The sequence below is a fragment of the Nicotiana tomentosiformis genome, chromosome 5 (assembly GCF_000390325.3).
Source record: "Nicotiana tomentosiformis chromosome 5, ASM39032v3, whole genome shotgun sequence".
NCBI lineage: Eukaryota > Viridiplantae > Streptophyta > Magnoliopsida > Solanales > Solanaceae > Nicotiana > Nicotiana tomentosiformis.
In genome coordinates, this window is record NC_090816.1 from 35,343,198 (window position 1) to 35,359,920 (window position 16,723).

At 39.6% G+C, this 16,723-nt stretch overlaps 1 protein-coding gene across 1 annotated transcript; it reads left to right on the top strand.

Annotated features, from left to right (window-relative positions):
- The first annotated feature begins 4,290 nt into the window (after positions 1-4,290).
- On the top strand, positions 4,291-16,259 carry LOC138892155 (uncharacterized). Its single transcript, XM_070175857.1, has 7 exons — positions 4,291-4,511; positions 4,899-5,250; positions 9,694-9,765; positions 11,141-11,197; positions 12,964-13,025; positions 14,942-15,073; positions 16,082-16,259. The coding sequence occupies exons 1-7, from the start codon at positions 4,291-4,293 to the stop codon at positions 16,257-16,259; spliced, it is 1,074 nt and encodes a 357-aa protein (XP_070031958.1).
- The last annotated feature ends 464 nt before the right edge of the window (positions 16,260-16,723 follow it).

A 16,723-nucleotide genomic window follows, 5' to 3' on the forward strand; every position in this document is an offset into this window, starting at 1 on the left:
GGTGTTGTATTGTGATAATTGTGTTGCGTGAAAGCCGTGTATGCAAGGTGACGAGTGTATACACTGGCTAAATGTGAAATTTTACCAGTTTTAGCTATGAAGATTTCTTTCATGCCTTAATTGAGTTATCTTAACATATTATTTTCATCATCATTAGTCTATTTTCACATGTTCTGCTTGTCCTATCTCTTACTTGCTAATTGCTCTACATGTTTAGTTGAAGTTCTTGTTTTTCTTTATTCCGTATTCATTATTTAACCGTTGAACTCTTTATTTGAAGTTATTATTCTTGGAATATCTTGTTGTTGAAATTGGTATTGAGTTATAAAGGCCGTGATTCGAATTGAGGGAAGGTGGTAAGTTGTGAAATGCTATTCTTGCTAAGTTATTCCCTACCGGTTATTATTGTTGAGTGTCTTGTGTATTTTGTGGTTGAGTAATGGGCTCTTTATTTTGAAAACACTGTTATTGTTGGTTTCTATGGCAAGTTGTGATGTTGGGCACCTGAGGTGCGATTTGTGATACGTTGTGATATTGATATGCATGCAGTGGTATAAGGTTTTGGTGTTGAAACGCATGCTGTGAGATAAGGTGGCCTAAGACGCGTGTCTAGTAAGGGAACTACTAGAAGCCATGTGGTGTGATAAGGTGGGATAAAACGCGGGATGCTATTTTGGAAAAATAATTTTCTAAACTAAATGCAAGGCTCACGCGGTGATATAAGGAAAGATTGTGAATTATTTTGTTGATTCGAGACTATGAGGCGGTACCCTGGAGGTGACTGTTGTTGGTATTTCACTATTGCTGCACTTGTCTTTTGTTGTTTCGTTTCCTTAGCATATCAGTCCTTATTTTTTTTGTGCTGCATTAATTGCTTTAGTTCTGTGTAGCTAACCTTGCTATGTCATATGTTGTTTCAATTCCATTGCTATCATTACTATACTACCATACACTTGTTCATTTCTTCTTATTTATTCCAGTAGGGACTTGACCTTACCTCGTCACTACTCTACCGAGGTTAGGATTGGCACTTACTGTGTACCGTTGTGGTGTACTCATGCTATGCTTCTGCACATCTTTTGGGCAAATCTAGGTACTTCATACCAGTCCTGACATCAGTGAGTTGAGTTCGTACATGGAGACTTCAAGGTATACCTGCCAGCGTCCGCAGGCCTCGGAGTCATCCTCTATTTATTTCTACATTTTTCCTTCTCTTATTAGACACAGTTGTATAGGGATAACTATGATACTGTTGTAGAGCTTGTGACTCGGTATCACCAGGTTTTGGGGAATTGTATATGTTTAGTCATGGAGTCTTCTTTATTAAAAATCGGTATGTATTTGAGAATTTATTGTTATCTCAGTTATATTTCGCAAGTTGTTAGGCTTACCTACTATCACAACATCATACGTAGGGAAATTTGGGTCGTGACAAGTTAGTATCAGAGCTCTAGGTTCATAGGTGTTACGAGTCACAAACAAGTTTAGTAGAGTCTTGTGGATCGATACAGAGACGTCTGTACTTATCTTCGGGAGGCTATGGAACTGTTAGGCAATGTTTCACTCTTTTGATTCATTATCATGCGAATTTGTTTACTTCGGAATTCAAGATCTCTATCTTTCTATTCTCTCACAGATGGTGAGGACACGCACATTTGTATCAGATGATCAGACACCCGCGCCCTCTGCTAGAGCCGCGAGAGGGTGGGGCCGAGGATGGGTACGTGGTGCAGCTAGAGCACCAGCCCGAGCGGCTACAGAGGAGCCACCAATAGCTTCAGTTGGAGGACATACATCTTATGCGCCTGTTACTACCTCTGAACTTCAGGAGACTCTCGCCAAATGTTTGAGAATGTTTGGCACATTAGCGCAGGCAGGGTTGATTCCACTTGCTCTTGCCACATCTCAGACTGGGGGATGAGCATAGACTCCCACCTCCCGTACTCTAGATTAGCGGGTCCAGGTTGACCAGGTCCCAGAGGTCATACCAGTGCAGCCGGTTGTCCTAGATCAGCCAGAGGTTAGGGTAGCAGTTTCTGAGGGGTAGCAGCTCAGGCGCGAGAGGTACAAAAAGTACCATCCTCCTACTTTCAGCGATTTGGCTTCAAAGGATGCACGTGGCTTTCTTGTGGAGTGTCACCATATACTCCGTACGATGGGCATTGTGGAGTCGAGTGGGGTTGATTTCACTATGTTCCAGCTTAAGGGAGCGGCTTATCAGTGGTGGCGGGCATATGAGTTGGGTAGCCCGGCCGAGGCAGTTTCACTCACCTAGGCTCAGTTCTCAGAAATGTTCATGAGGGAGTTTGTTCCTCAGAGTATTAGGGATGCATGGAGTTTGAGCAGTTGTGATAGGGTACTATGACTGTATAGGAGTATGCAGTCTGATTCAGTGATTTGTCCAAGTATGCACCAACCTTGGTTGCTACGGTCCGAGAGCAACTTTGTCGATTTTTCGAGGGGCTCAACCCTGGTATCAGATTCAGCGTGGCTCTAGAGTTGAATATGGACATCCCATACCAGCAAGTAGTGGAAATTTCTAAGAAAGTGGAGGGTATGTGGGCCCGAGAGAGAGAGAGAGGATAGGGAGGCCAAGAGGCCTTGATATTTTGGCACATATAGTGGTGCCCGTGCCCCAATTGCAGCCTGACATGGTAGAGGCTATGTGAGCCATCCTGTTCATTCAGAACTTCCAGCTTCCAGCGGCATTCCGGCTACTCCTAGGCGTCAGGTTGCCTATTAGGCAACACCACTATCTAGTGCACCCTCTGCAAGGGGTGGTTTTAGCGGTCAGTCCAGACAATCAGGCCCAAGCCAGTTCCAGTAGCCCCATCCTCTGAGAGCTTCTTTTGTATGTGGTGACACTTGTCATATGGTAAGGGATTTCCCCAAACTCAGGAGGGGTGCACGTCCACAGACTACTCAGGCTCCACGTATTCCACCGGGTCCTCAGGCTTCTCAGGCCGTGGTTACCGCACCTATTGCCACTCCACCTGCACAGCCATCGAGAGGTGGAGGTCGGGCAGGTAGAGGTCGCCCTAGAGGGGGAAGGCCAGGCCAGATATTATACTCTTCCTACTAAGACAGAAGCGATTGCATTTGACTCAGTTATCACAGGTACTGTTTCGGTTTGTCATTGGGATACATGAGTCTTATTTGATCCAGGTTCCACTTATTCATATATATCATCTTACTTTGCTCCATATTTTGGTATATCCCACGAATCTTTGAGTTCTCCTATCTATGTGTCCACGGTTGTGGGAGATTCCATTATTGTTGACCGTATATATTGATCGTGTTTGGTTTTTCTTGGTGGTTTTGAGACTAGAGTCGATCTATTATTGCTCAGTATGGTAGATTTTGATGTTATTTTTTGGCATGGACTAGTTGTCGCCCTATCATGCTTTTCTTGATTGTCATGTCAAGATGATGACATTGGATGTGCCAGGTTTTCCACGATTGGAGAGGAAGGGTACTTTGGATTATGTTCCTAGTAGGGTGGTGTCTTTCCTTAAGGCGCAATTGATGGTTGGTAAGGGGTGTAGGCATATCTAGCCTTTGTGAAAGATGTTAGTGTTGATACTCCTACAATTGAGTCAGTTCCGGTAGTGAGGGATTATCTAGATGTATTTCCGACATATCTTCCGGGCATGCCGCCTAATAGTGATATCGATTTTGGTATTGATTTGTTACCGGACACTCAACCCATTTCTATCCCACCATATCTTATGGCCCCAGTAGAGTTGAAGGAGTTAAAGGAGAAGTTGCAAGAGTTACTTGATAAGGTCTTCATTCGGCCCAGTGTGTCACCTTGGGGTGCTCCGGTCTTGTTTGTAAAGAAGAAGGATGGTTCTATGCGTATGTGTATTAATTATCGATAGTTGAAAAAGGTTACATTGAAGAACAGGTATCCATTGCCATGCATTGATGACCTATTTGATAAAATACACGGTGCTACAGTGTTCTCAAAGATTGATTGCGGTTAGGCTATCATCAGTTGAAGATTCGGGTGCCAGATATTCGAAGACCGCCTTCAAGACTCGTTATGCTCATTACGTGTTCCTTGTGCTATCATTTGGGCTGACCAACGCCCCAACAATATTCATGCACTTGATGAATAGTGTATTCCAGCCCTATCTTGACTCATTCATCATTGTGTTTATTGATGACATCTTGGTGTACTCCCAAAGCTGGGAGGATCATGAACATCACCTGAGGATCGTGCTCCAAACCTTGAGAGAAAAGAAGTTGTATGCAAAATTTTCAAAGTGTGAATTCTAGCTTGATTCGATGGCTTTTTTGGGTCATGTCGTGTCAAGTGAGGGGATCAAGGTAGATTTGAAGAAGACTGAAGCAATACAGAGTTGGCTCAGACCGTCTTCAGCTACTGAGATTATGAGTTTTCTTGGTTTGGCAGGGTATTACCTTCTATTCGTAGAGGGTTTCTCATCTATTATCGCACCTGACCAGATTGACCCAGAAGGGTGCTCCGTTCAGGTGGACAAAGGAGTGTGAGGAGAGCTTTCAAAATCTCAAGACTACTTTAACTACATCCCTAGTGTTGGTGATGCCTACGGCCTCGGGGTCCTACACTATGTACTATAATGCGTCGTGTGTTGGCCTCGGGCGGTGTTGATGTAGGATGATAGGGTGATTGCCTACGTGTATAGACTATTGAAGGTACATAAAAAGAGCTATCATATCTACGACCTTGAGTTAGCAGCTATTGTTCATTCCTTGAAGATTTGGCGGCACTATTTGTACGGTGTCGCTTGTGAGGTCTATACCGACCACTGAAGTTTACAACATCTATTCAAACAGAAGGATCTTAACTTGTGGCAGCGGATATGGCTAGAGTTGCTTAAGGACTATGATATCACTATTCTATATCATCTCAGAAAGGCCAATGTGGTGGCCGATGCCGTGATTCGTAAGGTGGAGAGCTTGGGCAGTTTAGTATATCTACCGGCAGTAGATAGGCCATTAACATTGGATGTTCAGGCCTTGGCTAACCAGTTTGTTAGATTGGATGTTTTGGAGCTGAGTCGAGTTTTGACTTGTATGGTTTCTCGGTCTTCTCTAAATGACCGTATTAGAGAGCGTAAGTATGACGACCCCTATCTGCTTGTCCTCAAGGACACAGTTCAGCATGGCGATGCCAAAGAGGTCACTATTGAGGATGACAGCGTGTTACAGATGCAGGGCAGGCTATTTGTGCCCAATGTAGATGGATTGTTGATTCTTCAGGAGGTTCACCGTTCGCGGTAATCCATTCATCCGGGTACCGCTAAGATGTATCAGGATTTGAGACAGCACTATTGGTGGAGGAGAATGAAGAAGGACATAGTAGAGTATGCAGCTCGGTGCCTAAATTGTCAGCAGTTGAAGTATAAGCATCATCAGCCAAGTGGATTGCTTTAGAGGCTAGAGATTCCAGAGTGGAAATGGGAGCGGGTTACTATGGATTTTGTTGTCGGTCTCTCACGGACTCAGAGGAAGTTTGATGCAGTATAGGTGATTGTGGATATGTTGACCAAGTTGGCTCATAACATTCCAGTGGCTCATATCATTCCAATGGAGATTGTCCGACTTCATGGCGTGCTATTTTCCATCATATCTGACCGAGCTACATAGTTTACATCGCGGTTATGGAGGGCCATAAAACGTGAGTTAGGCGCGGGTTCAGTTGAGTACATCATTTCACCCTCAGCTGGACGGAAAGTCCGAGCGCACTATTTAGATATTAGAGGATATGCTATGTGCATGTGTGATGGAGTTTGGGGGTTCTTGGGATAAATTCTTTCCACTTGTGGAGTTTTCTTACAACAACAACTACCAGTCGAGCATTTAGATGGCTCCGTATGAGGCTTTGTGTGGGAGGCAGTATCGGTCTCCGGTGGGTTGGTTTGGGCCGGGCTAGGCTAGGATATTGGGTACATACTTGGTTCAGGATGCTTTAAAAATGGTTAAACTTATTCAAGATCGGCTTCACACAGCCCAATCTAGACAGAAGAGTTATGCGGATCGGAAGGTTCGCGATGTTGCATTCATGAAGGGTGTTATGAGGTTCGGAAAGAAGGGCAAGTTGAGCCCTATGTATATTAGACCTTTTAAGATTCTTGAGAGGATTGGATAGTTGGCCTACAGGTTTGCACTACCACATATTCTAGCTGCAGTTCATCCAGTATTCCAAGTTTCTATGCTTTGGCAGTATCACGACGATCCGTCTCATGTGTTGGATTTCACCTCCGTCCAGTTGGACAAGGACTTGTCATATATTGAGGAGCTGGGGACCATTTTGGATAGACAGGCCTGAAAGTTGAGGTCGAAGAATATTGCTTCAGTGAAGGTCCAATGGAGGGGTCAGTCAGTCGAGGAGGTGACTTGGGAGACCGAGCTTGATATGCGTAGCCATTATCCTCACCTTTTCAACACTTCAAGTATGTCTCTATACTCATTCGAGGACGAACATTTATTTTAAGAGAGGGAAGATGTAACGACTCGGCCGATCGTTTTAAGTATTTCAGCCATGATCACCTATTTATTGCATCCTCTATGTTGTGTTGTAGTCATGTGATTCACCGGGGGTGTTTGGTTTTGGTTTCGGGTGAGTTTTGGAGTGAAATGGGACACATAGTCCCTAAGTTGGAGGTTTAAGTTGTAATAGTTGATCGTAGTTTGAATTTTGTATAGACGACTCCGGAATGGAGTTTTGACGTTTCCAATAGCTATGTATTGTAATTTTAGACTTAGGAACGTGTCTGTATGTTGATTTGGAAGTTCGTAGGTCATTTCGGCGTGAGTTGGCGAAAGTTAGAGATTTAAGGTTTGGAAGATTGGAAAGTTTTATAGGAAGTTTACTTTATTGATATCGGGGTCGGATCCCTATTTTGGAAGTTTGAATAGGTCTGTTATGCCATTTATGATTTATGTGCAAACTTTGAAGTCAATCGAGTTTGTTTCGGTATGAATCGACATTAGTTTTGAAATTCGAAAGTTCATAAGTTCCTTAGGCTTGAATCGATGCGCGATTCGTGGTTCTAGTGTTGTTTGATATGATTTGATGCTTCGAGCGTGTTTGAATGATGTTATAGGCCCCTGGTGTAATTCGGATCATGTTCGGTACATTTCGGAATCTTGAAGACTACTGAATCAGCTGCTACTGGTTTCCTTATATGCGATCGTGAGTGGGATGTCGCGATCGCGATCGCGATCGCGAAGAGTTATTTGGTACTAGGGGAAATTTGTTCTATGCGATTGTGAGAAGAGGCCTGCGACCGCGGAGGGTTGGCTTTCAGTACATCGCAAATGCGTGAAGGAGGTTGAGTCCGCGAAGAAGGAAGAGAAAGTGTGTCGCGTGAACTAGCGCGTTCGCGAAGTGTTATTTTGGTAGCTTGTGCATTTTTTCTTCGCGATCGCGAAGCAATTCCCGCGATCGCGAAGAAGATTAACACTTGGGAAGAATTTAAAGTTCAAAAACGAAGGTTCATCTCATTTTTCATATTCTGGACCTAGAGAGCTCTGTGTGAGGCGATATTTTGAGGGTTCTTAAAGGAAATCATTGGGGTAAGTGATTCTAACCCGGATTGGACTATATTTCATGAATCCATTACTATTTTCATCATCTAATTAGGGATTTGAGTTGAAAATTTGGGGAAAATTATGAAAACGTCCTAGACTAAATTTGTGTTTTGAAAGGCGATTTGAGGTTGAATTTGAGTAATTCTTGTATAGTTGGACTCGTTATCGAATGGTAGTTTGGATTTTGTAATTTTTATCGGGTTCCGAGACGCGAGCCCAGGTTGACCTTTTGAGTTGACTTTTTATTTCTTTGCAAAGATCGTGACTTTATTATTTGAATTAGCTTCTTATAGTTTATATTTATGGTATGAAGTTGTTTTGTCTAGATTCGAGCCGTTCGGAGTTGGATAATCGAGGGAACGACCTACTAGTGGATTGTGTAGCGTGTTTTGAGGTAAGTATCTTGCTTAACTTTGTGTGGGGGAATTACCCCTTAGGATTGGTGTTGTATTGTGATAATGGTGATGTGTGGAAGCCTTGTACGCAAGGTGCCTAATGTGTAAATGGGCTAAACATGGAAATTTACCGGTTTTAGCTATGTAGATTCCTTTCATGCCTTAATTGAGTTATTTTAAAATGTTATTTCCCTCGTCATTAGTCTATTTTCACATGTTCTACTTGTCTTATCTCTTACTTGCTTATTTCTCTACATGTTTATTTGAAGTTCTTGTTTTCCTTTATTCCGTATTCATTATTTAACCATTGAACTCTTCACTTGAAGTTGTTATTCTTGGGATATCTTGTTGTTGAAATTGGTATTGAGTTATAAAGAACGTGATTCGCATTGAGGGAAGGTGTTATGTTGTGAAATACTATTCTTGCTGAGTTATTCCCTACCGGTTATTATTGTTGAGACTCTTGTGTACTTTGTGGTTGATCCATGTGCTCTTTATTTTGAAAACACTATTATTGTTGGTTTTAGTGGCAAGTTGTGATGTTAGGCACTTATGGTGCAATTTGTGATACGTTGTGATATTGATACGCATGCGGTGGTATAAGGTTTTGGGGTTGAAATGCATGCGGTGAGATAAGGTGGGCTTGATACGCGTGGCTAGTAGGGGAACTACTAGAAGCCATCCGGTGTGATAAGGTTGGCTAAAATGCGGGATGCTATTTCGGGAAAATGATTTTTATATACTAAATGCAAGGCTCCCGCAGTGATATAAGGAAAGATTGTGAATTATTTTAGTGATTCGAGACTACGAGGCAGTACCTCGGTAGTGACTCTTGTTGGTATTTCTTTATTGATGCACCTGTCTTTTGTTGTTTCATTTCCTTAGCATATCAGTCCTTGGTTTTCTTCATGCTACATTAATTGCTTTAGTTCCGTGTAGCTAACCTTGCTATGTCATTTGTTGTTTCCATTTCATTGCTATCATTACTACACTGGTATACACTTGTTCATTTCTTCTTATCATTCCAGTAGGGCTTTGACCTGACCTTGTCACTACTTTACCGAGGTAAGGCTTGGCACTTACTAGGTACCGTTGTGGTGTACTCATGCTACACTTATGCACATCTTTTGTGCATATCCAGGTACCTCCTATCAGTCCCAACATCAGTGAGTTGAGTTCGTACGTGGAGACTTCAAGGTATACCTGCCAGCGTTTGCAGGCCTCGGAGTCACCCTCTATCTATTTTTATATTTTTCCTCTTGTTATTAGATACAGTTGTATAGGGATAACTATGATACTCGTGTAGACCTTGTGACTCGGTATCACCTGGTTTTTGAGAATTGTATATGATGATTTATGGAGTCTTCTTTATTAACAATTGTTATCTATTTGAGAGTTTATTGTTATCTCAATTATATTCCACATGTTGTTAGGCTTACTTAGTGTTAGAGACTAGGTACCATCACGACATCCTACAGAGGAAAATTGGGATCCTGACATGAGGCCGCAGCTTATGCATAAATATATTGGGCCTGAAGCCGCAGTTTATTTATTTAGATAAATAGGTGGTTCATTATTCCTAAGAGAGAGTATTCAAATGTTTTATTTCCTTTGTTCAGTTTAGTTATCAGTTATCAATCATTAGTTATCGGTTTAGTTATCAGTTATAAGTTATCAATTTAGTTTATGTTTTAGCATTTACTGTTCTTACTTTCAGTTGCGTTACATACCTGTGCAACTCAAATTTACTAATGTCCCTTTCGCCTGGGACCTGCATCTTACTATACAGGTAATGATTTATAGCTTGATGATTCAAAGCGCTAGGATTCTCGTATCAGCTATTTGGTGAGTCCCAGTTCTTTCGGGGCATTATTGTCTATGTCAAAAAAGTAGTTGTGTTATATTCTTAGAAATGCCTTATATTGATTACTGAAAAATAATTTTGTTTTCTTTACCAAAGATAGAAGTCTGAAATTTGTAAATCCTAAGTATCATGGTATTGCATACTAGAAGTCCAAAACTTTTATCAATTGTATAAAGTTTGAGACGAAAGCAAATACTTTAATCACACAGGCAAACTCATACGTATGTACCCAAAACAAGAAAGATATTTTCTTAGGAGGAAGAAAGAGGGAAGAATTTCATATATCAAAGTAACTGAGTTATAGCACTCCATAAATTTAGATTATGCATGGATGCATTAAATGAGTATTAATGTAACCTTTTAGGCATGTGAAGTCCTATCGGGATGAGTATGGGTAGAAATAGTTATTTTTGAATCAAGAAGGAGTGTGAGGTGCTCAAAATTTGATAGAATCGACTAAGTTTATGAGAGGTCCATCTTATTGCCTTAGACAATGCAAGGCCATGAAAATGCACAGCCTAAGACAGTGTAGGGCACTATCCAGGTCATTAACCTTGACGCCCTGACAGTGCAATAACGTGTAGTTTTGGCGCCTCTGATGGCGCCTTGCACTGTTATTTTGGCACCTATGATGATGTCCCACGCCGACGAAGTTTATCCGAGTTACTTTTATTTCCTCCTCAAGTTTTGGGACGTGTACACTTATTTAAAATCTCTACCTCATCCCCTAAACCCCAAAACATGAAAACTTACTCTAGAAAGGGAAGATCTCAAGAACCTAACTCCCCCAAGGTCCCTCCATCATCAAAGATAAGTTCTACCGATGATTCTAAGTTAATTTTATTTCTCCAATACCTTATTAACATGGATAAATCCTTCAAATCATTATATATTCGACCGTGACATCATTTTAAAAAAAAAGAAACCCTAGAACTCGAATTTAAGAGGATTGAACTTCAAAAAAGGTAATGCTCCTACTCCTTAATCATTTATAGCTATGAATTGATGAGTTTTGAATAGTAGATGGGTTTGATAAATAGAATCATATGAGCTATGCTAAGGTTTTGGGTTGTTGACTTAAGATTGTTATAATCATTTCCGTGATGAGAAACATTGTTAGATAACATCTATTTGGGATTGTACAATCACCTAGAAGTAGAAGAATAAGAATTAGGTGAACAAAGCACAATTAATAAGGGCTATGAAGCTTTACACCATAAGGTGTTTGGTACAATGCCTCAGTGATAGAAACATGAGCATTAGTGCTAATATTTGTTCCTCTTGATAAATATTGACATAGATTATCGTTGAGAGAGGCGGCGAACATTTTGATACGCTTAAAAGGACCAGAGTCAAGGTATGTAAGGCTAACTCTCTCTGTGTTTCAGAATGTTATATAATTCTACCCACACTATGTTTCTTTTACAATGTTATTAATTTCATCAAAAATATAATTAAGTTTAGTTCCTTGAATAGTTGCATAACTTCTATTCTCTAGCGTCATATTTCGTTCAAGACTTTAATAGCGAACGTTGTGAGCTCAGTGTGTAATCAATATAGACTTTTCTTTGATGCCCATGATTCCCAGTCTATATTACTCAGCATGTCATAAACAGTCGAACTTAGAGTTTTTATAATCAATTCATGAATACATATTCTAGTCCAGTTATTTCTAGTATCATGTAACTCAATATTATTCGGTATTTTGAGTATTATGTATTTCAGTATGATTCTCAGTTCCTGATGTTAAATCCCTGAATGTTGAACTCCTGTATTTGGGCCCGAGGCTATAGTTTATTCTTTATGTATTTTTGGACTTGAGGCTGCAGTTTATGCTTTATGCATCTTTGGTACTGAGGCCGCACTTATGTATACGTATACTTGGGCTTATGCATATATATATATATATATATATATATATATATATATATATATATATATATATATATATATATATATAATAGGTGGTCTATCATTTAGAAGAGGGAGTATTCATATCCTTACGTCCTTTATTCAGTTTAGTTATAAGTTATCAGTTATCAGTCATTATTTATCAGTTCAGTTATCAGTTATAAGTCATCGGTTTAGTTTCAATTTCAACATTTACAGTTCTTTCTTTTAGTTTTTTAACATACCAGTGCAATTTAAATGTAATGATGTCCCTTTCGCCCGGGGCCTGCATTTCACGATGTAGGTAATGATTAGCAGGTTGACGATTAAGTGCGCTAGGGTTCTCGTATCAGCTATTTGTTGAGTCCTAGTTCTTTCGAGGAATTATCATTGCATTACAGTCTTTCAGTATTTACAAATAGTCAGTGTTTTTAGTACATTATTAGAGGCTTCATAGACTAGAGTAATAGTTAGACAAAGTCGCAAGCTTTTTATGTTAAGCAATGTTGGATACAAATATGTTTCAAACTTATATTAGTATTTTCGTACTTTGATTTATATTATTCATACTTTCAGTATATCAACATGTGTTAGTTTAACTTTCGCATTTAGTATGTTATGATATAACATGTTGATTCAACTAGCCAGTTAGTTTGCTTGGTCGTATTTAGTCAGGAACCGGGTGTCGTGTTACGTCTAGACCCATGTTCAGGGCGTGACAAATATTGGTATCAGAGCAATAGGTTCAAGTATCTTACGGAGTCTATGAAGTTGTGTTCAGTGGAGTTTCCTTTATATGTTTGTGTAGGCCACACATATAAATTTTTAGCTACCTAGAAATTCAGGATTGTATCATATCTTTTTACTCAAGTTTATGCCATGAAGCTTAGAGCAATAGGTAACCTTATCTTCCTATCGAATTCCAAGCGTATCGAATGCCCAAGTGACGGGTAGGAAATACCCAAGGTCTTAGAGAGGATGATCATCTATTGGGGTATAATGTTGGAGTACAGGTTGGTAACAAATGAGACTTAAGAGGATGCTGAAAGCGAGATACAATGGATAGTACTACATATAAGAGCATAACCTTATCAGAAATTACGAAAGCAGTTATCATGTTTTATGGTTATCAGTTTACCTGAGTTACCAGTTCTACAGTCTTCTAGTTAGCAGGTTTATGGTTATTCAGTATACTAGTATCAGTTATTCAGTTACTGGATCTCCAATTTTTAGTGTATCCAAAATCTGGTTACTTGTGAGTATACAGTGATGCGTATGGGTGCTAAGAGAAAAAGGTAAGTAACAGATATAGCAAAATGTTTGCACGTTTTAGGTCCAAATTAAGACTCAAGACTCGCCGGTTGGTGCAGGAAGTGATTTATCAGATAATGGTATACTCTGAAGGACATCTTTGTGTATGGTAGTGTATCTGTATGTGCTTTACCTCACAGAACAATTTTATTTTAATTCTTCGAAATGGAGCCACATGTTGGATGGTGATAGTTCAGATGTCAGACCCCACAATGTAACAGGTTAAGAATTTAGTTGCAGTGGGCATGAATTTATCACTATAGTTTTGGACAAAGAAGAGCCTAAGCGCAAAATAAATAGGAGTCAAACAAGTTTGTTATTAACAAGATGTGTCTTTCGTATGATTTATGCATATGACTAAGAAGATATGATGTACGAAAGGAGAATCAAGAGCAGCCGATATTGAATTCAGGGAATGATTTTAAGTTGTTCAGATTTATTCATATTAAAATTAGAAAGTACCACGTTAGTAAGTTACTATAAGAAGCAAATATTGTTGTGAGATAATGGATATGACAGTTCCCCATAGGTTATGTGACCAAGAGTTTACCCCGAATGTTTATAGTCTGATATGATTTTAAAGTGTATTTTTTGGGGATTGATATTCCAATTTTGTTTAGGATAGATGAAATTTCCCTAAGTATAATCCAAGTACATAGTTAAAAAAAATAATCAGCTAGCTAGTAAGAGAGCAAACTATAGAAGAATAACCTTTAAGAGTTATCGAAAAGGTGTTTCCCCCAAGATTGTCAGTGTGAGAAGAGTTAAATCATTAAGATTGTGTATGATAGTCGTGAATACATTAGCTTTCTGTTTATGTGAATAATTAGTTTTTTCTAGTAAGAAAGATTGCTTAGAAGTAAGTTGGAACATGAGTCATCATTGACGTAAAGTATAAATAATTACAGAAGATAAGAAAAATTATTCGGATCCTAACAAAAGAGAAAGATCCGCAAGTACAAGAACTTAACCTTTGGTCTAAGGGGGAGATGAGAAAATCGTCAATAAGTCCAGTTGGAGATTTGAAACCCACATAGTTAGCATGGGATATAAAAACTATAAAATCATGCCCAGTTATGTATCACGAGGGTAGTGCCATTGCACGAGACTCTAATCTTCGAATTAGTGGTCAAAGACTTAGCTCACAAAAATATGATAAGTGTATTCAGGAATTACGTTAAAAAGATAATCTAGCATAGTAAGTATATCTCATGATTTAGGCACACAAGAGAACTCTGGTGAAAGAATTTCCCCGCTTAGTCAAGCTAGGAGTCCGAATTTCGGACTCCGAAGGTGGTCGAGTTATTGTCCAGAACAAGACTTGTTCCTCCTTAGTAGGCAAATTGAAGGAGAAATAGTTTGATGATCCCTACTTATTGTAGCTGAAAGAGGGAAATCACATGCATAAGATGGTGGATTTTGAACAAGGGGGATATGATGGTACTTTGAGGTACCAAGACGGATTGTGTGTCCAGACATAGATGGACTTAGAGAAGGAGAATCATGTTAGATGCCCATAATTCCAAGTATTCTACCCAGGTTCCCCAAAGATATATCATGATCTCAAGGAGATTTATTGATAGAATGACATAAAAAAGAACGTCGTAGATTTTGTGGCCATGTGTCCGAATTGTCAGCAAGTGAAGGTCGAGCAGCATAAAGCCTAGTGTTTTACCACAGAATACACATATTATTTAGTGGAGATGGTAAATATGGACTTTATAATAGGATTATCTCACTCATTTTGAAAGAATGATTTGATTGGGTGATTGTAGACCGACTTACTAAGTCAGCATACTTCTTGATAGTAAAGACCACATATTCAGCAGAAGAATATACCAAGTTGTATATCCAGGAGATTGTTAGATTGCATGAGACTCCATTGTCTATCATTTTTCAGATCATGGTGCTTAGTTTACAACAAGCTTTTAGAAGTCCTTTCAGAAAGGATTAGGCATAAGAGTAAACCTCAGCACAAACATCCTCAAACAGATGGCCAAGCAGAGCGCACTATTCAGACACTTGAGGATAGGTTCTTACTTTTAAAGGATTGGGGAAGATCACATACCTCTCATTGAGTTTGTTTATAATAACAATTACCATTGCAGTATCAAAATGGCACCGTACGAAGCTCTGTATGGTCGAAGGTAATGATCGCCAATTGGTTGGTTCAAAGTTGGAGAGGCAGCATTGTTGGGACTAAATCATGCCCAGTTATGTATCACGAGGGTAGTGCCATTGCACGAGACTCTAATCTTCGAATTAGTGGTCAAAGACTTAGCTCACAAAAATATGATAAGTGTATTCAGGAATTACGTTAAAAAGATAATCTAGCATAGTAAGTATATCTCATGATTTAGGCACACAAGAGAACTCTGGTGAAAGAATTTCCCCGCTTAGTCAAGCTAGGAGTCTGAATTTCGGACTCCGAAGGTGGTCGAGTTATTGTCCAGAACAAGACTTGTTCCTCCTTAGTAGGCAAATTGAAGGAGAAATAGTTTGATGATCCCTACTTATTGTAGCTGAAAGAGGGAAATCACATGCATAAGATGGTGGATTTTGAACAAGGGGGATATGATGGTACTTTGAGGTACTAAGACGGATTGTGTGTCCATACATAGATGGACTTAGAGAAGGAGAATCATGTTAGATGCCCATAATTCCAAGTATTCTACCCAGGTTCCCCAAAGATATATCATGATCTCAAGGAGATTTATTGATAGAATGACATAAAAAAGAACGTCGTAGATTTTGTGGCCATGTGTCCGAATTGTCAGCAAGTGAAGGTCGAGCAGCATAAAGCCTAGTGTTTTACCACAGAATACACATATTATTTAGTGGAGATGGTAAATATGGACTTTATAATAGGATTATCTCACTCATTTTGAAAGAATGATTTGATTGGGTGATTGTAGACCGACTTACTAAGTCAGCATACTTCTTGATAGTAAAGACCACATATTCAGCAGAAGAATATACCAAGTTGTATATCCAGGAGATTGTTAGATTGCATGAGACTCCATTGTCTATCATTTTTCAGATCATGGTGCTTAGTTTACAACAAACTTTTAGAAGTCCTTTCAGAAAGGATTAGGCATAAGAGTAAACCTCAGCACAAACATCCTCAAACAGATGGCCAAGCAGAGCGCACTATTCAGACACTTGAGGATAGGTTCTTACTTTTAAAGGATTGGGGAAGATCACATACCTCTCATTGAGTTTGTTTATAATAACAATTACCATTGCAGTATCAAAATGGCACCGTACGAAGCTCTGTATGGTCGAAGGTAATGATCGCCAATTGGTTGGTTCAAAGTTGGAGAGGCAGCATTGTTGGGACTAGATTTGATCTATCAGGCTATGGAAAAATTCAAGTTGATTCAAGAGCATTTGAAGATGGCTCAGAGTCTCCAAAATTTCTATTCGGATGTATGGCGTAAATACTTAGAGTTTCAAGTTGATAATTTGGTGGTTCTGAAAGTTTCGCCTATGAAAGGTGTTATAAGATTTGGGAAGAAAGGAAAACTCAGTCCAAATACAACTGGCTATGTAGGATCCCATGAAGGATCAGGCAAGTAGCTTATGAGGTAAAGTTGCCACCAGAATTGGTGGTTGTACACCTAGTATTTCACGTGTCATGTTATAACATTCAAGTTCCAGTATTTAGATCTCATATAACGAC